General features: G+C 41.1%; 2 protein-coding genes and 3 non-coding genes across 5 annotated transcripts; 4 read left to right on the top strand and 1 right to left on the bottom strand.

Moving 5' to 3' along the window:
• Nucleotides 1-185: 185 nt before the first annotated feature.
• ints4 (integrator complex subunit 4) lies at nt 186-12,970 on the top strand. The gene is made up of 24 exons (XM_054600688.1): nt 186-307; nt 1,030-1,224; nt 1,458-1,575; nt 1,958-2,064; nt 2,198-2,312; nt 2,572-2,657; nt 2,798-2,848; nt 3,134-3,222; nt 3,604-3,724; nt 5,114-5,185; nt 5,306-5,480; nt 5,620-5,825; nt 6,012-6,154; nt 6,528-6,643; nt 7,347-7,480; nt 8,042-8,196; nt 9,005-9,098; nt 9,242-9,322; nt 9,853-9,983; nt 10,072-10,131; nt 10,696-10,855; nt 10,960-11,103; nt 12,318-12,438; nt 12,768-12,970. The coding sequence occupies exons 1-24, from the start codon at nt 254-256 to the stop codon at nt 12,965-12,967; spliced, it is 2,928 nt and encodes a 975-aa protein (XP_054456663.1). The 5' UTR covers nt 186-253; the 3' UTR covers nt 12,968-12,970.
• A 611-nt stretch (nt 12,971-13,581) lies between these two features.
• On the bottom strand, nt 13,582-16,752 carry aamdc (adipogenesis associated, Mth938 domain containing). Its single transcript, XM_054600700.1, has 4 exons — nt 16,716-16,752; nt 14,716-14,865; nt 14,495-14,590; nt 13,582-13,722 (listed from the first exon to the last, which is right to left on the bottom strand). The coding sequence occupies exons 2-4, from the start codon at nt 14,845-14,847 to the stop codon at nt 13,582-13,584; spliced, it is 369 nt and encodes a 122-aa protein (XP_054456675.1). The 5' UTR covers nt 14,848-14,865; nt 16,716-16,752.
• Nucleotides 16,753-20,000: 3,248 nt separating this feature from the next.
• On the top strand, nt 20,001-20,164 carry LOC129097788 (U1 spliceosomal RNA). The gene has a single exon (XR_008531527.1). It is a non-coding gene; the product is annotated as a U1 spliceosomal RNA (small nuclear RNA).
• An 828-nt stretch (nt 20,165-20,992) lies between these two features.
• Nucleotides 20,993-21,183, top strand: LOC129097874 (U2 spliceosomal RNA). Its single transcript, XR_008531566.1, has one exon. It is a non-coding gene; the product is annotated as a U2 spliceosomal RNA (small nuclear RNA).
• A 1,020-nt stretch (nt 21,184-22,203) lies between these two features.
• On the top strand, nt 22,204-22,367 carry LOC129097804 (U1 spliceosomal RNA). Its single transcript, XR_008531532.1, has one exon. It is a non-coding gene; the product is annotated as a U1 spliceosomal RNA (small nuclear RNA).
• Nucleotides 22,368-25,854: the final 3,487 nt, after the last annotated feature.

Here is a 25,854-nt window from a genome sequence, read left to right on the forward strand (position 1 = left end):
GGAAAGAAATCCTTTAAATCCTGCTATATAGTTAGCGACAAATCATAGTATTTTATAAAATAGCTGCTTCTTTTTGAAATACCTTGGTTCAGTGTCACGACATGTTGTAAAAAGTAAATTAAGCGAGTATTAAGCAACAAGAGTTATTTACCAAACGCCGTTTACTTCTCCTGCCGTATCTACGGGAAGTATAAAGGGACAAATGTATGTTGTTGGTTGAATAGAAAGCTTTGAAAGACATCGTTCCCTAAACATGGCAGCACACCTAAAAAAGCGAGTTTATGAGGAATTTTCTAGAGTTGTACAGGTAAGCACATGAAACCATTTCCAAGGTTCCTCGTTGTAAACTCATTATAAGTCAGCGTGAAAGTTAAAGGTTGCGCCAGAGAGCTAACTAGCCTGTAAGCTAATGCTAAATGGCTAGCTAACATTAACCCAACCACAGCATGCCGCTCACAGTGACAACATCTCTCTGATGTTTGTACAAAATACATATTGTATATATGATATTATAGTATTAGTTGTTGACCGTCTTAGTCACCGTAGTTAGCTGACTGTCGTTCATGTGACTATATTATTTGCCTATTCTCCAATGAGCTGGCGTTAATAACCTCAAAACTGAATAATACGTTTTAAGGTGAAGATAACATAGGTAGCAATAGTTAGATAAAAGTCGTTTATGTTGCGTATAATGTCACTGTTGCTAGTTAGTGGTTTCTTGTAACAGTCTGTATTGACAGACGCGTTTCACACTGTTAAGCCTACAAAAGTGTTTGTTTGATCCCTCTGTCAGTGGGGGAAGAAGTAAGTACGTTACTAATACCACGCTGTGAAAATACTCCCGTGTAAAAATGTTAAAGTTCTGCATTCAGTAAAAGCAAACGTAAGTAGAATAGTGAGTGTTGGTAGATACACATCCCCATGTTTGTGAAATACTCACACGTGACAGTAAGGCAGAACAAACAGGGCTGGTCTGAACACAGAAGCAGAGATCCTTGTAAAACACAACACTTTGTTTTATGCTGACAGATCCCCCATGAAGAAGCTCCAGCCAAGAAGCTACGTCTGTCCAAACCTAGCAAGTCTGCGGCTCTGCACGTTGACCTCTGCAAGGCCACCAACTCCACTGATGCCCTGCAGTACCTGCTGCAGTTTGCACGCAAGCCCGTGGAGGTGGAGAGTGTGGAGGGTGTGGTCAGGATCCTGTTGGAGCACTACTACAAGGTAATGAGCTATGTATGAGGTCATAACCGGGAAGATGTGTAAATAATCGACTGCTTATTGAGAGCTTTATAAATACAAAGATAATATCTGCAAGGTTGTAACAGAAGAGTTCTGCTGCACTAATACATAGCATGTGGCTTTAGGCGCAATTTACAATGTCCTAATGTTCACTTGGTTCAGTCAAGCTAAGATGCGCAGATAAAAACACATCTGATCCTGATGTCCTCTCCCAGGAGACAGATAACTCGGTGAGGCTGAAGATCGCCTCACTGCTGGGTCTGCTGTCCAAAACGCAAGGCTTCAGCCCCGACTGCATTGTGGACGACGCCATCAATACACTGAACAATGAGAGTAAGAAACATTCACACACATGCTGAACATTCTTACATTTCTTAGCACTTGGGAAAGAGATCTTGAAATATACTGTTATTTTTTTTTTTTAAATTTTTATTCTTCACCAAACACGGTTTGCTTTTTTAGATTGCTTATTAAAGATGATATTAAAATGTTTAAAAAATATGGCTTTTAAAAGAGTTTTACGTTTTAATGACCTGCCTATAGGAGGAATGGAAATTGCAATGAGATCTGCAGAATTGGATCAAAGCACCTATTTGCACTTTAACATAAAGTGAGATTGTGTTAAAATGATTTGTTCACTCCCCTCCAACAAAAACAACAAAAAGTTAACAAAGTGTCTGTGTTTGCTCCGTTCTGTTTCTCTCTGTGTCTGCAGAGTCCCATCAGGTCCTCGCCCAGCTGCTGGACACTCTGCTGGTCATTGGCACACAACTACCAGAGAGTCCTACAGTCAGACAGAGGCTCATAGAGATGGCCTGCAAGGTGACTCATGCAGACATTTTGCAGACAGCACCTAACCATTAAGTGGTCTTTACGGACTTAACAGACACAACAGGACTTTCTGCACAAAGCAACAAATCTCCTCTTTTTTTTTCTTCCTCTTTCCTCCTCTCAGCACCTGTCAGATACATATTTCGGAGTGAGGAACAAGTGTCTGAAGCTCCTCGGGTGTCTCGGCACGGTGGACGCTCCGCTGACCAAAGACAACGAGGGACTTGGCACATCATCAGGTTTGTGCCGGAATATCAAACGCAAACCGTTTTTGAACAACATGTGTTCTGTTAGGGCTGCTTTTTTATTTTTCACTTTTTATGTATTTTTTTCATTGCAAAGTTGATAGGAAGGTATGTGTTTGCCATTGCAGTCAGAACTCAAATTGACTCGCATTTATGGATCGTGATGTGCTGTGTGTGTGAGTTGGTGTGTGATGTGTTGTCATGGTTCTGTTGCGTCCTTTCATTTTCTCATGTTTTACTCTCGGTGCTCCAGGAGGAGCGAGGGACGTCCAGAGTATCATCAGCGACTACTTCGGAGACCAGGACCCCAGAGTTCGCACTGCAGCCATCAAAGCCATGGTAGGACACCAAGCACCTGCACTCACCAAAAAGCTCAACCAGCACCATGTTCATATATTCAGGGACCACACACATCTGCAGTGTGTGGTCCCTTTTTTTTTTTTTACATAACAGCTCATTTTGTGTGTTTGAATCTACAGCTGCAGCTGCATGAGAGAGGAATGAAGATTCATGAGATCATTTATGAACAGGTAATACTACTGTCCCCTGTATCTGTCACCTGCATCTTTACTGACACCTGCCAAAATAATGGAAATCCCGAAGTGAACAGACCTTCCTCACGGTGGACAGTTTGACTATTGCAAAACGGATTTCTCTGTGGGAGAATAATATTAATGTAATGATAATAAGAACAGACTCTCTGCCATGAGAAATGTGTTTAGGGATTCGGAGTACTGTTCATGATGTTAATCATCAGCAGCCATCTCAGTGGCAGTGGCTGTGAGCGTGTAATATTTGTGTATGTTTGTTCACAGGCCTGCAGGTTGCTGACAGATGACTACGAGCAGGTCCGTTCTGCAGCGGTGCAGATGGTTTGGGTGCTCAGTCAGCTGTACCCGGAAAGGTGAGAAGAGAGTGTTATTCAGAGTGACTTACTGTCAGCACAAGCTGTAGAGTTAACTCTGCTCTCTGGATCAACAACATGACCAGCTTAACAGCGTAAAGGGACACTCGTATCTGTAAGAATTGTCACTGGCTTCAAAAGTGGACACTTAGAAAAGTGTTTTGAAAGACAAAAATTACATTACATTCTGTTCTGTTTCCCATGATGTTCTAGATAGTTTTTATTTGTAATGTTGATTGCTGATATTCTGATCTGGTTAACTAGTTACTTGATGTGATGAAGTGTTACTTTTCATTTCAAAATTTCCATTGACTCATTAGTTGCACCAGCTTGTAATATCTTTGCCTGAATAGTTGTTCACTGTTCCGCCTGTCCAATCAGCATTGTTCCCATCCCGTCGTCCAACGAGGAGATCCGGCTTGTTGATGATGCATTTGGGAAGATCAGTCACATGGTCAGCGACGGCTCCTGGATGGTGCGGGTGCAGGCTGCCAAAACACTGGTAAGGGATCCGCCCATAGACTCTGTATAAAGATGAACGATGCGTCTCCCCTTCCTTCCACTGTACAAAAAGGAAGCAAAAATACATAGAGTAGGGGCTCTGACATCTTGCCCATGTGATGTCATTTGGAGCCAGAGTCCGCATTACTGATCGGAGGCTGGAGCCATGGTATCGTGGTCCCACACACCTGCCTAAATTGCTATCACAGCCACAGCTTGTTAGCATAATAGCAACCTAGCTGCTTTAATTAACTGACGTTAGTAACAAGAACAAAACAAACTGTTTGGCTGGAAAGAATCAAAGAAACCATAACATCTCTATAACTACATTGATGATCAAATTGATGCATGTCAAAATATAGAATAGATACAAATTGACACACAAACAATAATAAATGTTGTGTTCTAACATTCGTACGTTTCTACCCATTTTTGGCCCATCAGTTTGTCACTAGAGCCCCCTATGACATGAACTTTATGTAAATATGACGTTTGAAAAGTCACTTTAACATAGAGGTCACTACAGTAATCTGACTTGATCCATTATAGTAAAGTTTCTTTAAACTCCGAGTATAAAGGATCATGCAGCATCTAGTGGTGATGTTGCATATTGCAACCTACTGAAACTTCTCCCTCGAGCAAAGCGTGTAGGAAAACTCAGTCGCCCAGGCCGGAACGTGAATGGCCATCTCTAGAGCCATTGTTTGGTTTGTCCTTTCTGGGCTACTGTAGAAACATTGCGCCAATTCCGTTAAGAAGAACCGTTTTGTATGTAGATATAAATGGCTTATTCTAAGATCACGAAAACCCGATTCTTAATTCAGGTGTAAGCTATACACTAAAGAAAACTAATACTGATAGTATTTCCTTTTCTGCCAATGGATTCCCCCTAAAGGCCACACACTTTACTTTTGACAGTTCTAACATGGCACATGTCTGAATTGAATGCCATCAGATTTACATGAAGGCTACAGCAACAGTTAAATACAAAGACAAACGCTATTTCGCCTTATTAAAAGCACTCTCTGAAAATAAAGCTCAATTGTGTCCTTTCCACAAAGATAAAAACAAATATATGTATGTTTTTGATTAACTACACATGAACCAATTTGTTGATGGGATTCCTCTAATGTCAGATCATTGCTAAGATTGCTCTTTTTCCCATCGATGGTGAGGAGCACAAGAGAAAATAAATATACTCTTGTAAAACATGAGCATTGTGGCTCTCACCATAACAACCCTGTCTTGTCTGAACACAACAGACACGTATAACTAAATGGGGGGGGGGGGGGACATTTAAACAGATAGATAAAGCCAGTAATGTTACGTTCTTTATTCAAACATTACATAATATTCAAAAGTGACACTTGATTCTTTTCTGGTGTATCAGGGTTCGATGCTGCAGGTCAGTCCTCACTTCCTGGAGCAGACGTTGGATAAGAAGCTGATGTCAGATCTCAGGGTGAGTAATGGAATTTTGCTCACAAGATGTCTTTTTATTGAAAATCTGTGAGCAAGATTATAAATTCTTTATAATGTTAATGAGCACACCTCCACTGACTTTCCTGTTTGTGTGTTCCAGAGGAAGCGTACGGCCCACGAACGGGCGAAGGAGCTCTTCACTTCTGGAGAGTTCTCCTCTGGCAGGAAGTGGGCCGACGACGCCCCCAAGGAGAAGTTGGACACGAACACCGTCTACCTCATTGCCTCGGGGGCCTGCGGGGCCTTCGTTCACGGTCTGGAGGACGAGATGTTTGGTACGTGAGACGGGTATTTCAAAACCGGATGTAAACAGAGCGATGTTAAACCCACACAGCCTTAGGATGTTACTGATGTCGTATTTTGATTCTTTTTCCCCCCACTGGTGTTCTCTCTCCGTCTATCACATTACTCCAGAGGTCCGTATTGCGGCGGTGGAGGCGTTGTGCCAGCTGGCTCGCTCATCTCCCAGCTTCGCCGAAAAGTGCCTGGACTTCCTGGTCGACATGTTCAACGACGAGATCGAGGAAGTGAGGCTGCAGTCCATCCACGTGCTGAGAGAAATATCCACCAACATCACACTCCGTGAGGACCAGCTGGACACCGTGCTAGCTGTGTTGGAGGTAAACACACACACACACACACACACACACACACACACACACACACACACACACACACACACACACACACACACACACACACAGTGGTCGAACGGTCGATCTGCAAACCCTGAAATATGTATTTTCTTATTAGTCACACAAAACTCGTTCTACGCTCGCATTGATGAAGTCACTGTCTGTCTACAGGACTCGTCTCGTGACATCAGAGAAGCCCTCCACGAGTTGATTTGTTACACCAACGTCTCCACTAAAGAGTGCATCCAGCTGGCTCTGCTGGAGCTGTTGAAGAACCTCAACAAGTATCCCACCGACCGCAACTCCGTCTGGAAGTAAGTCCTTGTGTTTTTGTGTGTTTTGCAAGTCTTATGAGAAGTGATTTGCTTTCAAGACCTTTTGGGGTTGAGACATATTGGCTGGTCTTTGTTCAGGATTAGGACGAGGTGCATGCCGAAACTGACTGAAGGGCAGGATTCAGAGCAAAAGTCACAATGTCAAAATTGGGCATTACCATGGATCTATCAGTACACAGCACAAAAAGGCTACTGATCTTTCCAAAAATCATATATGAAAAAGAAACGCTTGTTAAAACCCTGTTAGAGCGACAAATAAATAATAGAGCCCTCACTATGATGTTTTTTTTAATGGAACCTGTCCATTGATGACCTGCAAACTGATATGTTTTTTTTTCTTCTCTCCTTCTAGGTGTCTGAAGTTCCTTGGTTCCCGTCACCCAACGCTGGTGTTGCCGCTGGTTCCTGAGCTGCTCAGCACACACCCATACTTCGACACACCAGAGCCTGACATGGACGATCCAGCTTGTATCCTTCACACGCCTGAAAATCTCAAAACACACTAAGATGTCAACAATCTGCAGCAATTGAACTATGACTCTCCCCATTAGCTGCCCAGTTTGTCTACCAATGTGCAGTCTCTCCTTATTCTGTATTTGTAGTTTAAACCTGTAGTTGATGATGAGGAGCAGCTTGCAGCCATAATGAGCCTCAGTCTATAAATACATTAGTAGAGTTCAGGCAGTACAACCATCACTTGCCCTGATGTAATTGGTCTGTTTTTAGGCAGGTCAGTATTAAAGTTGTCAGTCTCTTCCATTTAACAGTCTGTTGAGAGCAGAGTAAAGTATGCATATCTATAATCAAGATGGATAAAATTGTTAAAACAAAAATGGATGGATTTCTACTACTTTGTGGCTTTATTTTGGAGGAAAAACAAACCTCTAGCCGTAAAGCTAATGTTTTTCTTGACCCATCCTTAAAATTTAGGCTAGGTTGCACCAACAAGTATTAATTTCAACTAATAATAAGGTTTAGCAAAACTAGGTTTGAAATAAGTAAATCCAGGTTTAAAGTTGAGCAGATCCCTGTTGCACAATTAGAAACTAATCTTCGCTTAGTAAACCAAAGTTTAAACCAAAATGAAATGGAGTGTTATATTGAAATGCTGAACAAAATAAACACCTCTGGAACTGTGTTGTTCTTTCCTGACTCCGGCTGTTGATCTCAGACATTGCGGTGCTGGTGTTGGTGTTCAACGCTGCCAAGTCCTGTCCCACCATGCCGGCGCTGTTCTCCGACCACACCTTCAGACACTACGCCTACCTGAGGGACAGTCTGTCTCACCTCGTACCGCCACTGAGGGTGAGAACTGAAACACTGCAGTATTCAGAAATCGTACTGCTGCACCGTCCGTGTCAGCACTGCCGGTGTTATGGGCTGTCAACAGTTTAGTTTTTTTAACACTCTGTGTTAAGAATGACAGATACAGAAGGTCTAAATGTCATGTGCTGAATTTGGTTATTTTGATTCAGTATCCAACTAGGGCTACATTTAACAATTAAACTGCTTATTCTCTTCTTATTGATTACTCGTATCAAATTTGAAAATAATCAAGAATACCAATCACAGTTTTCTAAAATACAGGTGACACTTTCTAATTGCCTGATTTGTCAGAACGACTATCATATAACACAGCAAATTCTCACAATTGATAAGGTGGAGTAAAAACGTGTTTGGCATTTAAGCTTGAAAATTACAAACAATATGACGATTATCAACCTAGTTGCTGATAAGACAATCAAAAGAAAAATAATCAGCAACCCATTGTCACTGAAGTGTGACTTATATTTTGTATTATCAGACTAATGGTCAGACACATAGACACCACATTCTCTTCTGTAACTGTGTTGTCCTGTCTTTTAGTTGCCGGGCAACGGTCTGGACTTGGTGGACTCGCGTTGTAGTTCGGGTTCAGTGGAATCAGCTCAGCTCTTCCTTCAGCAGAGTCTGAACAGGGTCAGCACCATACAGAACCTGGAAGCACCAGGAGCCCAGGACCTGCTGAACTTCACGATTCGGTACACACACACACACACACACACACACACACACACACACACACACACACACACACACACACACACACACACACACACGTACAATGTTAAAGCCCTACTTTCTTTCATTCATTCATTTATTCATATTCTTTCCTTTTCCATTTTTTTTTATTTAGCAGCTTTAGACTTTCTGAGGATATGATGTGGTCATATGATGTGTTTACTGATTTTCTGAGGTCCGGGTTATTATTATTTATGTTTTTGCAGTAGTGAATATTACCGTACTTATAGGGCTTTAACGAAGCGTTTGATACAAACTTAATTCGTAACATTGACATTACAATTCTAAATGAACATTTAAATACTGCCCAGCTTCTTTTTTTTTTGTTTTTTTTTTACATGTCTAATCATGCTGTTTACAGCTGGTATTTCTGCACAGTTGCAGATAAAGATCACGCTGCACTAATATCATAATATTCTACTATTTGTAGAATCAGATTCCAGTTGTGGCTGCGTAAGATTGTGTCTGATTCGTATGAGCCAAACAATACCTCCAAAAAAACAAATATTTGTTGGTGTTTTAAGCTTTCAACAACATATCTCGGTCAAAAAACATGACATTTTCTATTAATTAAAGAAAATTGATTTTGATAAATATAGACTCCTTTAATCTGATTAATCACTTTATGTTAAATAATGACATTCAGTTAAAAAGATCACCCAGCACTCTTTTTATGAACTCAAAACCATGTTTATTTGGTAAAACAGTTATTGCATTTGGTGAATGAGTATGTGTTTTTGTCAATGTGTATGTCCTCCCGTCTGTCAGAGACCTGCGGCGGCTGGGGGAGCTGCAGACGGAGCTCGCTGGAGCCGCTGATTTCTGTGCTACATACCTGCGCTGCCAGCTGCTACTCATGAAGGTATGAGTGTGTGTGTCTGTGTGTGTGTGATTTCTGTCTATGTTGCTTTAACATTAGGCTCCTTAAAGAAACATTAGTCAAAGAAAACATTAGCAGGAGTTGAAGGAAACAGATTGGTGGATAGCTTTTCTTTGTTTCCTCAGGCTCTGCAGGAGAAGCTGTGGAACATGGCTGTCCCTCTCTGTCTCAAACAAAACGTCACGGCCACAGCCGCTGCTCAGCAGGTCAGCACACAGACACATAAACACACACACTCTCTGACACACAACCCCACACACACACACACACGCACGTTGGTAAGTGGTGGAAAGGACTGTCATCGATCCCTGATCCGTACATCATTAACACTAATAAAAATACAACCTTTGATTTGTTAATCAGGGGAATTGTGTGTTCTTATGAGTATAATCAATACAGATGACTATAACAAAGTAAAAGGCTAACAATTTGAATTGTTGATGGTTTACACTGACTTTAGTGTACACTGTTTTGGTGAAAAATATAGTCTTAGGCTTTGTGAGCAGCTGCTATAAGAAAAGAAACCACAAAAACAATCTGTATCTGCCATATTGGAACATCGAGGATCGGCAATTATTATCATCAGCAAAAAACATGATCGTGGACATCTCTAAAAATTATATTTCCCGCCTCTTTTCTTTTGTGCTGATCTGTGACTCAAGTTTTATTATCTGTTGCACCCCTGACGTTGGTTTCACAACACCTGTGTTAAATGTGTGTGTGGTTGTGTTTGTAGATCTTAGAGGAAACCTACAAGCTGGAGTTTCTGTACAGCGGTTTAGAGAGCAGACAGGTGGCCACCATCCATCATGTTCGCCTCCAGGCCAAAGCTCTGCAGCTCGTCCTGACTGCTCGCACCAGGCAAGGGTCAGTACACACACATACACACACACATTCACCATGTAAATTTGATGTGGACCACACCTGTATGCAGATGTTTATTTTTTCTCTTCAGGTTGGATCCTCTCATCAGCAGCTGTGAGAAGTTTTTGCAGGACATTGAGTCGTTTCAGAGGTAAGAAATCTATCTGTCTGTGTCTGTCTTTATGTCCTCCAAACTGTCTGGTCATTTGAACCTTAATTTGTGAGTCGAAGCATCCCCAATATTACAACAAGATATGATAAAAACACAAGGCAATACACATGTATACAAAGGATTTAATAAGAGTCAAATAAAATAGGAGTAAAACATGACAATACAAGTTACAGCACAGCTACAGTGCAAGATGTGAAAATTCTCAAATGTGACGAACAGAAAAGTATAAAGCCTTTATTTAAAAGAATTAAAGAGTTGCAGCAGCTATCAAGTTTTCTAGGAGTTTCATTTTTGACCCGGAGGACATTTGCAGTCCCCACCACACAAATCACCTAAAACTGCAGCTTTCACAATTGATCCCTCGTTTGACCTGCATTCTGTGTTTGATAAATTGTATCTTGCCTAAACGTGCTTCGAATATTTTGCCGAGTGGACTTTTATGGTAGAATTTCCGTTCTCCTTACTGGGTTTTTGTTGGTCCATATATGCTTCAATACTCTCCTCTCACTGTTTCTTAATTCCATATTTTTCTGCAACCCTCAGGCTGTTTCTGGCAGAGCTGCCCCACCTGCAGGACAGCTTTGTGGATAATCTTTTGGAGCTGATGCCCCGGCTGTCGTCCTGTAAACCGGTGGAGATGGTGAAGATCCTCCAGACGACTCTGAGACAGAGCGGCCTGCTGCAGCTCAGGCTGCCTGAGCAAGTATGATAAATCCGTTAGAATATATTTTTGTATTCACCAGTAGTGATTCGCAGTTTGATAATCTGAGTGCTCTCTTAGTTAACTCTGCCTTTGCCGGTCCACAGATCCATCGGGCCACAGCCAACATCATAGAGCCGACGGGGGAGTCGGACAACCCGCTGAGGTTCACCACCGGCCTGGTGGTGGCGCTAGATATCGATGCAACGCTGGAGCACGTCAAGGATCCCCAGAACACTGTGAAAGTACAGGTCAGTTTGGTGCACCGTTAAATAACTCACCTTGGCTTTTATTGGTTTGTCAGCTTCAGGGTTACGGTTTTCAGCAGTCCTCGTAGACTGTAACGAGCTGGTCAATATTTTTAGCTTTTCATAAATAGTTTTGGGTCAGAAATAACTGTTATTGGTCGTTGCTGCTGATTTTGTTGCAACAAAATAAGAACCAAAGGAGCTGGACAGGTCCAGATCAGATAATGTTCAGTTTGTTTTAAATTAATTAATAAACACCGTGGGAGTTAATCTATTAATAAAAACTCATTCTAAAGTTCAGTTTATAAAGAGCAAAGTCCCTGCACTTGAAATGAAACTAGTTCTAAATAAAATCTAGACCATGTTGCAAGGGCATCACACCAGCCACCAGGCAAAATACATGCATTTCTTTTGATCTCAACTACACACCTCGTGACAGCATCTTGCACGAATGTGATGCTGTCACTGTGACAACGAACACCTGGCAGAAAACTCAAAACCTCCTCTGTGTAAAGAAGGTGTCTCCAGGACCACATTTTACCATGACGACTCCCATACAGACTCACAAGGTGAAAACAATACCAGCGTCACTGTGGCGGCTGGTAACGCATGTTTTATTCTGTGGCATTACAAAGACAAAGCGTAAAACAAACATCTACACACATTCCTCAAGAACAAGTGTTCCGGTCATTCAGCCTTCAAAACTGTACGTTTGTTCCTTATTTTTGTTTAAGGGTTTCTTTTCCCTTCCATACTGTGGTCCGAGACTTAAAATTTTAAATCAGTGATTCCTCAACTTCCTTCCCTTTGACGTAAAGAACGTCTCTGCTTCTGTGCTCGTTGTGATTCACAGCTCCAAGTAATGTGATATTTGTACTTTACATACAAATGCCAACTTTATTCTGATATTAGAAGGTGGATGTTTACTAAAACTGAGAAAATGTTTTCTTTACTTGCACAGTAAGATTGTAACATTTTTGTTATTTTGCAAGATAAAATAGTGTGTTGACTACTAGATTTAAGAACTTAAAAGATGGGTTAAGTTAAAGCTGTCCCTAGAAAACCCTGAACTGTAGTTCAGGAATGTTAATTATGAAACTGTCCTCTACTGTACCACCACCTGCCTTTTTTCTAAAACACCTTAACTGCTAACTTGTTTACTCTGGATATGAAAAACTGTCTGAATCCCCTGCTTTCTGTGCATCTGGTCTCTGCAGGTTTTGTATCCGGATGGCCAGAGTCACGTGATTCATCCTAAACCTGGAGACTTCAGAAAGCCTGGACCTGACAGACACAGACTCATCACACAGGTCTACCTATCACACACCGCGTGGACAGGTCTGTATCATACACACACATCCTGTGTTTCTGTTTCAGTGACACATTCAAAGTTGTTGTTTTTTTTTTATCTCCATGTACTTTTAATAGAAGATTCTTCACAGCAACTGATTCAACCCAAATCAGCTGTCAAAAAACATTCTTTCCAACCAATTTTCTCCAATCATACACCTTTTTTAAGTTAACGCCAGCAATAGAAACAAAGCTGCTTCTAACTGGCTCCTAGTTAAAAATAAATCAAGTCCTAATTTTCTTCATCAGTGTATCAACTTTGACTCAGTTCCCTTCATTGACTGATTCCACCCCGTCTGTCTTATTCTCTCTCTCAGAGCCGTCTCAGATCGAGGTGCGCCTCCTGCTGGCCTACAGCTCCTCCTCAACCTCCCTCTCCTTCCCTTCGTCGGCCTCCAAGCTGGGATGGAGCGACAGCATTGACAGCCTCCCGCCACCAGACGCCGCCGTGGAGGGAACCATTCCGTTCAGCAAGCCCGTAAAAGTCTACATCATGCCCAAACCCGCCCGCCGCTAACAGAACTCTTTGACGAAGGACAGGCGGATGAGGATTTAACTCTTTTCTTGGCTACACATTAATTTCTAGAGTTGGGCAAAGCTTCAAAATAATTTATCTAATTGTAATAGGAATCACAAAAGTCTGTTTTGCTCATGATGTGTTGATTGTATGGGGAATATTTTTGTACTTTACAACTTGTTTCTGATAAAGACAAAGCCATGTGTTGGAGATGACTCATTCTCTAATTTTATTTTGTGTAGCAAACAAGCAGAAATACATGTACTGAATTACCCATTCATGGCCTTTTACCAACACCACCACCATATGACCTGTCTGTTAGCTGATAGTCCAAAAGTGGTTGTAGTACATTCAACAAAATTGGCCTGTAAAATCAACTGGACTTGTATTGAATCTTCAATTCGATCCAAAAGAAGTGTTTGGATTTATAATAATTAATTGGACATTAAGATGTTTCCTTCTTACACTAAATCAGTGGTCTGTAGTCCCGCTGAGAGCTTGAACAGCTAGCCAGCTATAACTAAAACAGACTATGGGACAAGCTGCACTACAGGTTGTCCTCTGTCTGATGTAGGGCCATCTAAGTTGGTGCAGCGTGGCAAAAGGTTACTTCATCAACAGGTGGAGTGGAAGACCCCGCCCACCTTGGCGCCCTGGCCAGCCAGTTTGTTGTATTCGGCAACAGCCTTCTCCGTCTGCAGGACCCTGACGTCGATGCCTCTCTGCGTCACGAAGTCCAGCGTGGAGGAGGGAACCTGAGAGAGGAGACCAGCACACAAAGTGATTCCTGGCACTTCTCCACCAAGAGTTTCAGACAGAACACCCATGCGCACCTATTTCGATCTGGCTGTCCTAACAGCTCTCACTTTACTCGAGCTAAACGCAATGTGGTGTATTTCATTTTTCTAAACCATGGACGAACCTAGACTTAATGCTGTACTTCAATGGTGGCCTTTTGTTTTACCTTAGTACAGTACCTATGTACAATTTTTAGGTACTTGTACTTTACTTAAGTATCTCTATTCATCATCCTCTGGGAGGTAAATTACGTTTTGTTTTTTTACTCCATTTCATTTATTTGAACACTTTTGTTGCTAGTTACTATGAATACCCAGATTAATACAAAATATAAATCAATTTACTTAAGCTCCATGTTTACACATTTCAACATGAAAGTGATGGCACATTAATGCATCATCAATTCAAATCTAATTTTATAATCTAAATTATTTCACAATGAGACATTCATATGAGTACTTTTTACTTTCTGCGAATTTTAAGTAGATTTTGTAATCTACTTTTTATGAAGTAAAGATTTGAATCCATCACTTGTAACTGAGTATTTCTACTATGCAGTAATGTTACTTTTACATAAGCACAAGATGTGAGAATTTACTCCACCAGTGCTGTGCCTGAACGCATCCTGTTTAGACAGTCATATGATAGTCATATGCATATTCATAAACTCATGATGGCTATTCAATTTTTACCTCTGAATTAATTAGACTTTCTGCCCGTCTGTCTTACCTGCAGAGCTTCACTCATGCCTCTGCCGATGACCAGCAAGTCTATTCCCTTCTTCAGTACCTCCTCCAGGTCGGCGGGTTGGACTCCTGGGGAATGCTGGGGTTGGGTAAAGGGCAAGATAGCGTGTGTGAGCACACATCAACTCATCAACTGTGTATCGCCGTCAACATGCAGTCCCACATGTGTATTTTTTAGGGTATTATGGATCCGGTTCCACTCACATTAGTCCCCGTCTCCCTCCAGTCCCAGGCCCGGCTGCCTCCAGGCCAGACCTTACAGTCCTTGTAGCTGGAGGAGCATCCCTTCACCTTCATGTGGCCCCAGGAGAGGGAGGCGATCTCTGGGGAGGACATGTCATGTGAGGCTGCCTACTGTAAACCAAGGGAGACAGAGTGGTAGATGATGACACTGTAGAGTATGAACAGGTTATTAAATACAGTCACAGGGTTCCAACAGAGCTTTGAAAACACCTTTGAAGGCTCCTGGTGCCATATTCGTATCTAGTTCATTTCATATTTTGCTGTATGAGATGGGTCTAATAAATGGCTGCATTAATATATCCATGGTGCTTTGCAATTTACCTCTCATTGTCCCATTCATTCACACACAACCTGCTCTACCTCCTGGGCCACCGACACATCTTGTCAGACTGTAAGCTGAAATGTTATATAATATATATATATATATATATATATATATATATATATATATATATATATATATATACAGCGGGTAAAATAAGTATTGAACACGTCACCATTTTTCTCAGTAAATATATTTCTAAAGGTGCTATCGACATTGACATTTTCACCAGATGTCGGTAACAACCCAAGTAATCCATACATACAAACAAAACAAAACAAATAAGTTCAGAAATTAAGTTATGTGTAATAAAATGGAATGACACAGGGAAAAAGTATTGAACACGCTGACTGAAATTTATTTAATACTTGGTACAAAAGCCTTTGTTGGTAATGACAGCTTCAAGACGCCTCCTGTATGGAGAAACTAGTCGCATGCATTGCTTAGGTGTGTTTTTGGCCCATTCTTCCACACAAACAGTTTGTACCATAAGTATGAAAAAGTACTCATTGTGCAGTAAAATGTACCATGTCAGTCTTTTACTATTGCATCTTATGTTTCTGGATTAACATTACTGCTGCATTAATGTGTATGTTGCATTTTACTGCTGTAGATGTTTTTAACTCCTTTATATACTGCTGTGTAGATTAATCTACAGCAATGCCTCATATTCTATAAAATCATCATATGTTTGTAGCGTCGCTGTCCTGTGAGAACCACATATCTCAGAAAAACAGACTGTTTTCAGCTTTGTGATGATGCATTTTCCTGCTGATCCAAGAGGCTTTTAAAGAGTTTATTTAGCTGAAGAAGTTTCCAACACATAAAGGAACACTTCAGTTTATTTCAAACATTCAACATCAACACATCTGGAGAGACGTGGTTTTATCTGGACGGGAAGAATATGAAAACTCATCTGAAAGTAACTGAAGCTGTCAGACCAATGTATTGGAGTAAAAAGTACAGTATTTACCTCTGAGATGTAGCGGAGTTATAATATAAAGCTTCAGAAAATGGGAATGCTCAAGTAAAGGACAAGTACTTAGTACTTGTACTTAAGTTGCCTAAAGTACTTGAGTAAATTTACTTACCTTCGAACCACTGATAAAACTGTGAAGTTTTTTTGTAAATATACCTTAAAGTTGTGTTTACCCGAGTGTGTTCTTGTTCACACAAGAACACACTTGACACCAGTGGCACCAGTGACATTTGATGTCATGTACTATGTGTCATTCCTGGTTATTCTGATAGATTAATAACTTGTTTATAAGTCTCTGTCGTCCTTTGTAAAATTTTGGAAATGTTATTTGGACAACACCAGCTCTGGTCATAATGATCCCTTGCTACAAGAATCAATATGTTTTAATGCTACTTAATATGTTGTGCTTAATATTAGCCAACGTGATCCACTGCCAGTTCTGCCGCAAGCGATATGAGCTATTTCTGTACTGGCCACATACTGGCTCACCACACACCAAACCAAAAAGAAACTGCGAGACAAAACACGTTACGGCATAATCTAACCTCAGCAGGTTGGAAACAATACCATATACAGCTGCAACAATGCTGTGGTCGGCACTTCCTGACGCTTCTAGGGGAACATCATAAAGCTCATTTCTTTGCTTCTGCTGCTGCTTACCTTCTCGATGTCAACAGACTGGACACGCCTCCCGGAAGTTTCACATACAAGCGATCACTACTTTCTTCACCCCTTTCAGCTGTGGCCTACGAAGTGAACTTCCGAGGTGATTTGATTCAAAACCATTACAGATTGTTTGACCAAATTCACGTTAGTTAACAGCTCTTTTGTCTTATCGCACATATAAGAAAACATGTCAGTAATTAGCAGTAAGCCTCTGTCTCTTTTGGTCTTTACTTAGTTTTGGATATAGAAATGTATGAAAACTACAGAGGAGCTAATTCATTGTAAGTGGCAGACCACTATTACAATAGCTATGTGTGATATGTGTGTTGCATTTCTTTCTTTTTAATCTTTAATATTTTGTTATTTCTGACACCATAAATATTACAGCACAACAGTGGGGGGGACAATGAACTGCATTTACATTTATCGCAATAAAAAAAATCATGTTGTGGTCAAATTGAAATCAGAGATGATGTAAAGAAAAACAGAGACTGCTGCATCATACCATCTCGTGCTGAAGTACCCGACCGATGGATCAATTGTATCCATGTAAAGTTTTTTTTTTTTTTTTTTTTTTTTTTTTTACATCAGAACGGATTTCGGTAAGTTCATTATCAAATTCATATCTATTTTTTCATGTTTTGGGGAGGTTTTTTTTGGGGGTGTTAATGGCGTCACAGCCGTGATTTAGCTTCACGAAAAGGTAAAGTCAGAATAAAAGGTCGTGCTGGTTAGGGACTAATGTTAGTTAGTTTTATCGACTGGACGGATACAAAGTATGTGTTTCGGCTCCATTGCCTTTCACTTTAGTCCAGGTGGTAGGGGGGCTAAACCGGCCGCTCCCCGACAGGTGGGTCGTCTCCGGTGTTCAGGGGGAAGCACCCATGGAGGTGTAGGAAAACTTTATAAATGCAAATACGTCGCACCAGAACCATGAGAAAAAAACTGGACTTATCTCAACTTGAATATTTTTTTTTTGTCTTTGCCAACTGGGCTGCTGTTCCGTGGATGACCCAGCGGACGGTGCTACCGTGAATACCTGAAGATAGAAGATGGTGTCGGTACTGAGTAAATGAACCTTTATTTCCACCACATAACTGTGAAGCCTACACGTCAAGTCATAGAAACGTAGTAAAAAAAACTTATTCTTATGTAATTGGAGTCAACCAGACTGACTTTACATCGACTAATTAAAGCTGGGGATGTTTGTTTCACTTTCCTCGGGTGACGGACCCACGAAGAGCCTCGTTAATGAGCGGCCAAACGGAGGAATCACATTATATTACATTACATTACATTACATTACATTGCATTACATTATATTACATTACATTACAGTCATTACATTACAGTCATTACATTACATTACATTACATTACTTACATTACATCACATTACATTACATTACATTACATTACATTACATTACATCACATTACATTACATTACATTACATTACATTACATTACATTACATTACATTACATTACAGTCATTACATTACATCACATTACATTACATTACAGTCATTACATTACATTACATTACAGTCATTACATTACAGTCATTACATTACATTACATTACATTACATTACTTACATTACATACATTACATTACATTACATTACATTACATTACATTACATTACAGTCATTACATTACATTACATCACATTACATTACATTACAGTCATTTAGCAGACGCTTTTATCCAAAGCGACTTACAGGAAGTGTATTCAACATAGGTATTCAAGAGAACTACTAGTCACCAGAAGTCATAAGTGCATCTCCTTTCTTAAACAAGCATCTAAAAGCATAAACCAGAGCAAAAGTATAGTGCAGAGGCAAATTACTACGAAAACAATAATTGCAACAGACTAATACGAATATAATAAGTGCTACAAACTAATACGAATAGGATAAGTGCAGTAAACGAATACGAATTCAATAAGTGCTACGAGGAAGGCTCAGGTCCGTCAGAGATAAAGCTGTTCCCGCACCATAGTTTCATTAATGACAGAGACGTGTGTATCTCAGCAGACTCTTTATTTTATTTTATTTTATTTTATATAGGTAAATTAACTTCCTTTGGACCGAGGGCGCGGTTAAAAAAACGATTGCGCGCTTGTTCCATGGCCATAAAATAATTTAATTGATTTTATGTTTAATATCTGATACGTCCCCGACCCAGGACCATGGATTCAATTGGTTTTTTTGGGGAATAGGGAGATGCAATAGGGGCTTGCTCCGTCCACTCCAAGGAGATGCACTTATGACTTCTGGTGACTAGTAGTCCTCTTGAATACCTATATGTTGAATACACTTATTATAAGTCTCTTTGGATAAAAGCGTCTGATGAATGAAGTAATGTAATGTGTGTGTGTGTGTGTGTGTGTGTGTGTGTGTGTGTGTGTGTGTGTGTGTGTGTGTGTGTGTGTGTGTGTGTGTGTGTGTGTGTGTGACAAATTCCACTAGTCTCGGTTAAAGAGCTAGAGGCTGCAAAGAAACCAGTAAACCAGTAAACCAGTCAACCAGTAACTGTTAAGTGAGGCACAGAGATTGTAAAAGGTAGTGTGCTGCGTTCACTGTCTTCACTAAGCAGGAAAACATAGTTTCCTTATCTTGGTAAATCTTCAAACTTTCATTGTTTGATTGTGCTGTTTGGTCAGTTCAGTCGTATTACTAGTCTCGTCTCCCAGTCTGCGTTCTGCTCACAAACCAAAATAATGGCAAATAACTGTGTGTATTTGACTTTTTTTGTTATTATCGAAATTGTGTCTTCATACAGTTTGTTGCCTACAGTGATTCACAAACATATCGGCGTTATTCACACTCCAGACCACTAGATGACAGTATGTTCAGAGGTGGACCAGCAGTAAAGTCTAAGTAGAAAACGTTTGTGTGATTTTTATTCTTTCCTCTGAATTTCAAATGTGGATGAAACGACTTTAAATTGCAGTTTCATTCATCTTTGTCTCCTCTGAACTTGCTGTGGAGCTGTTACTCATTTGTTGCAGTCAAGTAGATACAGCTGGTGATTTTAGTTTGGCTTTTGTTATGAAAATACAGCATTGCATGATGGGAAACATAACCATTATTTCTCAAGTAAAATGTAGATAATCTTTGTCAGCCCTATAACACATGACTTTCCCCATATCAAACTCCTTAAGGTTATTAGACCCCTTCTAGTCTGTGTTTTCTGGTAATATCTACATAGTTAGCATCATCAGTCAGCATGGTGTGTCTGTGAAACACTCCCCTGTCTCTGATGTGAACAACTCATACTTACCTGGCAGGGGAGATACCATGATCAAGAAGGTGGTTCACCCAGGGCGAGGCTTAGCCATTGCACTCCGGCTGAGCTGACCTCTGCGAATTCCCCAAATGTGGGAATCTCGACTGCATAATTTGTGGTAGTGGGGGACTGCGTTCGCGCTCTCCCCTGATAATGATGTGAAATACTAATCCAATAATTGTGACAAGTGTATCAGCTGATAGAACATTTTTGACTATATGATTATTTCTGTTAATCAGAACGTTTCACGTTGAATACTGTTTAGCAAGTAACGATTTTATTATGAAATAGAATAAGTCTCTTTTTCGAAAAGCATTATCAATTCCTGTATAATTAGTTTACCCTTGCACGTATTAGATTAAATTCATTTTGATTAAGTGAATGGTGCTCTAATATATGTATACAGTCACAGTGGTTCTATTAATAGGATGAAGTTAACTGTCAGTCAGTGGAGAAGAGTATAATGTTATTGTGTAGTTCATAGTTAACATCATCAACTCCGTTGTGACTCACCAACTCAGTTTAGTGTTGGATCCTGCAGTCAGCTCTGTTCTCCACTAGAGACTACTGGAGCTCTATTAGTTCTTGTTGTGTAGTTCATCATCGGACCATAAAACACGTTCTTCTCATTCAACATTTGCTTCACTTTCTGACTTTGGCTCTCCGTTTCTTTTTGTGCTGCAACTGTGTTTGTAACGTGGCTCTAAATGAGATCATAGTTTCTGATGATTTATATTGTTGCTGGACCAGAGCGGGTCACGTGACCAAGACGACTCCCACGCAACACTTTATGAAAATGTCGCTTCTTTAAGTGTGCTCATCTTGTTCCTTTACATTGTATAACATCACCGGTAAAACTTTTAGTGCACTTGTTACACGTTTCACTGAGTGTCACTTAAACACATCATTCTCCGCCAGACCTCTGACTGAGGTTAACTGCGCGCTGAATCACTTGCTCACCGCCGATCCTTTCACGTTATCGCTTCTCGGCCTTTTGGCTAAGATCAAGTGTAGTATCTGTTCTTATCAGTTTAATATCTGATACGTCCCCTATCCGGGGACCATATATTAAATTGATTTTTGGAATAGGGAGATGGAATAGGGGCTTGCTCCGTCCACTCCACGCATCGACCTGGTATTGTAGTACCTCCAGGAACGGTGCACCCCATAAACGTGTTGAAAGAATAATCCACAAAACATCATCGTTTTGTTGGTGGTGTATTAGTTTCTTGCAAATAGGGACAATGTTCTAAATCAGCTGTTAAGCTGTATTATGCTAAATGTACGTTGCTGTTAAAGTAACTGAACTTGTGAGTGAGACAAGATGTTTGTTAAAGTGCTGAGTTCACAGTCCTCTCAACATGTGGAAAAATGTAAAACATTCAATTACTCACAATGATTCAGTCTGTCGTTAGGCTTCATAGTACTGCTCATTTCCCAAAAGTATTATACACACTTGCATACAAACATGCATATATACAAACACACACACCAAAGGTTATATAATACCATTATCATTTTGCTGTTATCTATACACAGGAACATAGAGATTATTTACAATCAGTTGTCAATTCATCAGGTTCAGCTATCTTAACCTGATGCAGTCTAAAACAACAGACCTGCAATAAATCCTTCATGGAGGTAATCATGTTGAGTTTTTTCTTTAACTGTATTATTTATATTTGTAGAACCACTAGTGTTATTCATACTCCAGACCACTAGATGGCAGTATATCAAAGCTTACCAGCAGTAAACAAAGAAACAGGAAGTGCTTGGAATCTGAGAAAATCTCCAGTCTATGGAGACAACACATGTGTGATTTTATTCTTTCCTTTGTATTTCAAATGTGGATCGAATGAGTTTTGATTGCAGTTTGATTTATCTTTGTCTCCTCTGAACTTGCTGTGGAGCTGTTACTCATTTGTTGCAGTCAAGTAGATACAGCTGGTGATTTAAGGTTGGCTTTTGAAAATACAGCATTGCATGATGGGAAACATAACCATTATTTCTCAAGTAAAATGTAAATAATCTTTGTCAGCCCTATTACACATGACTTTCCCCATATTAAACTCCTTAAGGTTATTAGACCCCTTCTAGTCTGTGTTTTCTGGTAATATCTACATAGTCAGCATCATCAGTCAGCATGGTGTGTCTGTGGAAGACTCCCCTGTCTCTGATGTGTACAACTCATACTTACCTGGCAGGGGAGATACCATGATCAAGAAGGTGGTTCACCCAGGGCGAGGCTTAGCCATTGCACTCCGGCTGAGCTGACCTCTGCGAATTCCCCAAATGTGGGAATCTCGACTGCATAATTTCTGGTAGTGGGGGACTGCGTTCGCGCTCTCCCCTGATAATGATGTGAAACAATAAATCAGTAACTATGAACATTATATCAGCTGACAGAACTTGTATGACTGAATTTTTTTAATCAAAACATTTGATGTTGACTACTAACGAGGAACAATTTTAATATGAAATATATTCAGTATAATTTTAACCTTTTTAAAAACACACCTATTTTTTAGGCCTCAGCTCGAAAATTGCATACCCATAATAAAAAGAGTATATCTCTGCAAACACAAGGTCTATTTGAATAATGTTGGTGTAATAATAAAGGGTACACTTGTGAGATTTGTTCAGATGTGTAAATAATAGTATATATGTCACTGGTTAAGAGTAAATGAAGATGGCACACAGCACAAATGAAAAAGTTTTAGGTTCGCCTAAATAAATAAGCACTTTCAGGATGATTGTCCCCTTGGAATGATGCTGCTGCAGTTCTAAACCTCCACCAAATCATAGCACAATATGTGAACATTCTCTCTGCAAAGGTTGACTCTGATAAAGTGAAGCAGAACAAAATGATAGAGATTTTAGTACAGACAGTTCAGGCGAGGTCTCCAAAATGGTCATTTTGGCACCATCTGTGCCATTTGAATTTTCTCATGTACCAAACTAGATATTTCACATGTATATCACTAATGGTGTTCAATACATCCAAATGCAGCAGTTTTTGGCTTTTTTTTAAAAATTCAACCATACCTCTATATATTTTCCCATTCAAAAAATAACCACACAAATCAACTGAATGTTGAATCCAAAGAGCAGATTTACTTTTAGCAAACTGTAAACATTTCTGTAACAATACAAACTGTAAAAACACAGGTAAAACCAATAAAATATTTACACACATCCATCAGGAAGTTACTGTCCATCGTGCCACAGCTGGAAGCAGTTCTTTTTTGAGGTGAAGCAGAGAGGAACCTGACACCTTCTGCAATACACAGCTGTCTTCACCCTGGGCGTTCCAGCATCGTGGCACCTCTTGCAATTCCTCCTGACCCTTGATTCCTTGTTGTTGAAGAACATGGGCATGCAAGTGGTGGAGGGTGGGGGTGGGGTGGCTGCTGAGCCTTCAGCAAACTCCAGCATCTCCTTGGCCAACTGCTCCCTGAAGGTCTTGTGGGTGAAGGGCTTTGTCTGGGTTGGGTCCTGCCTCAACTTGAACAGCTCCTTGTGTAAGAGATAACAGTTCACTACAGCGATGTCCACAATGTGGTAAAAAAAAAAGTCTTGTACCACTTCATCGTCTTGTGGCGGACGCTGTAAAATCCGATCAGTGCATCGGACAAATCCACACCACCCATGTTACGATTGTAGTCCACGATGCTGTCCGGAACTGGTATGGACTTGTTTTGCCACACCCCAGCCTCCTTCACCTTTCTCCTCACTGTCTGTCCACTGTAGGCCTGATGCACTGCGGAGCACATCGTTACCTCTCTCGTGTCCATCCACTTTACGAAGAGGAGTTTGCCACTCCGGATCCAACGTATATCCCCCCTCTCAGCCTTTTTGGGCAGGTCGTTGGTCTGGGTCTTAGGGAAGCCAATTCGATTTGTCCTGATGGTCCCACTACAGCCAATGTTCTTTTTGTACAGATCAGTGAAGAGAGCAGGGCTTGTGTAAAAATCAGTCAGTGTACAACGTGTAGCCGCCACCGAGGAGAGGAAAAGGCAAAAGGTCCATCACTGCCTGTGGGGGATTCACTTTTGCCTGTGTAGACAAAGAAATTCCAGGTATAGCCTATCGACGCATCAGCCAGCACAAAGATAAGATAAGATAATCCTTTATTAGTCCCGCAGCGGACAAATTTACAGGCTTACAGCAGCATAGAGTTAAAGTGCACACAAGAGACATAGTAAAAGAAAGACAAAATAAAAATGAAATAAAAAAACAAGTATTATAAATAAGCAATAAAAAACAGTAGAAAATAAACAATAACTGAAATATTATATTTACAGACAGAAAAAACTATTATATCTATAATTGTACAGTGTATTGAATTGCACATGTGTCATGTGGTCTGCTGGGAGCAGAGCTGGTTGTGCAGCCTGACAGCAGCAGGAAGGAAGGACCTGGGGTACCTCTCCTTCACACAACGGGGGTGAAGCAGCCGGTGGCTGAAGGAGCTGCACAGAGCTGCCAGAGTGTCCCGCATGGGGTGGGAGGTGTTGTTCATCAGGGATGATAGCTTAGCCATCATCCTCCTGTCTCCCACCACCTCCACCGTATCCAGTGGACACCCCAGCACACTGCTGGCCTTCCTGACAAGTTTATTCAGTCTCTTCTTGTCAGCTGTACAGTTTGTAACCCCACTTTGTGGGCTTGTCCTTGATGTACTGTTTCATCCTGTTGCGGGCTTTGGTTGCGACCATCCGCTCATCAATGGACAGATTCTGATACGGCTGGAAATGGGCTTTGCAAGCCATCTCTGTGTAGAGGGGCTTTATCTTGAAAAGTCTGTCATTCTCAGCAGTGTTCCTTTTTTTTGTCATTTTCCTCGTCCTCTTTTGGGTCGCTGAGGTGAAGTGACCACAAAATTGCCTCAAAGCGGTCCTGTGTCATGTTGTCACTCGGGAAGTGGAAGTTGTATGGCCATTTCTTCCTCCAGTAATCAGACCTGTGGTGTACTGTCACAAGGCCAGTGAAAACGATAATGGCCAGGAATATGTAAAAATCCTGAAAATCTTGCTTCTTATAAGTGTACTTTCTTGTCTCTTTGTATTTATTCACCGGTAAAACTTTTGGTCAACTTGTTTCCAGTTCCTCCGGGAGTCCTGTGGGGGTACTGCGGGAATATAGGGTACCTGGTTCATTACTACGAGCCATTCGGTCCTTGTATGACCAAAGTGAGAGCTGTGTCCGGATACTCGGCACAAAGTCGAGCTTGTTCCCAGTGCGTGTTGGCCTCCGCCAGGGCTGCCCATTGTCACCAATCCTGTTTGTGATTTTCATGGACAGGATTTCAAGGCGCAGCTGGGGGGAGGAGAGTTTCCGGTTTGGGGACCTCAGAATCGCATCCCTGCTTTTTGCAGATGATGTGGTTCTGTTGGCTTCTTCAGAACGTGACCTTCAGCACACACTGGGGCGGTTCACAGCCGAGTGTGAAGCGGTCGGGATGAGAGTCAGTACCTCCAAGACTGAGGCCATGGTTCTCTTACAGAATACGGTGGATTGCACCCTCTGGGTTGGGAGTGAGTCACTGCCCCAAGCGAGGGAGTTCAAGTATCTCGGGATCTTATTCACGAGTGAGGGTAAAATGGAGCGGGAGATGGACAGGCGGTTCGGTGCAGCGTCAGCAGTGATGCGGGCGTTGTACCGGACCGTTTTGGTGAAGAAGGAGCTGAGCCGAAAGGCAAAGCTCTCGATTTACCAGTCCATCTACGTTCCAACCCTCACCTATGGTCATGAGCTTTGGGTAGTGACCGAAAGAATGAGATCGCGAATACAAGCGGCCAAAATGAGCTTCCTTCGTAGGGTGGCTGGGCTCAGCCTTA

The sequence above is a fragment of the Anoplopoma fimbria genome, chromosome 1 (genome assembly GCF_027596085.1).
Source record: "Anoplopoma fimbria isolate UVic2021 breed Golden Eagle Sablefish chromosome 1, Afim_UVic_2022, whole genome shotgun sequence".
In the NCBI taxonomy this organism is placed as follows: domain Eukaryota; kingdom Metazoa; phylum Chordata; class Actinopteri; order Perciformes; family Anoplopomatidae; genus Anoplopoma; species Anoplopoma fimbria.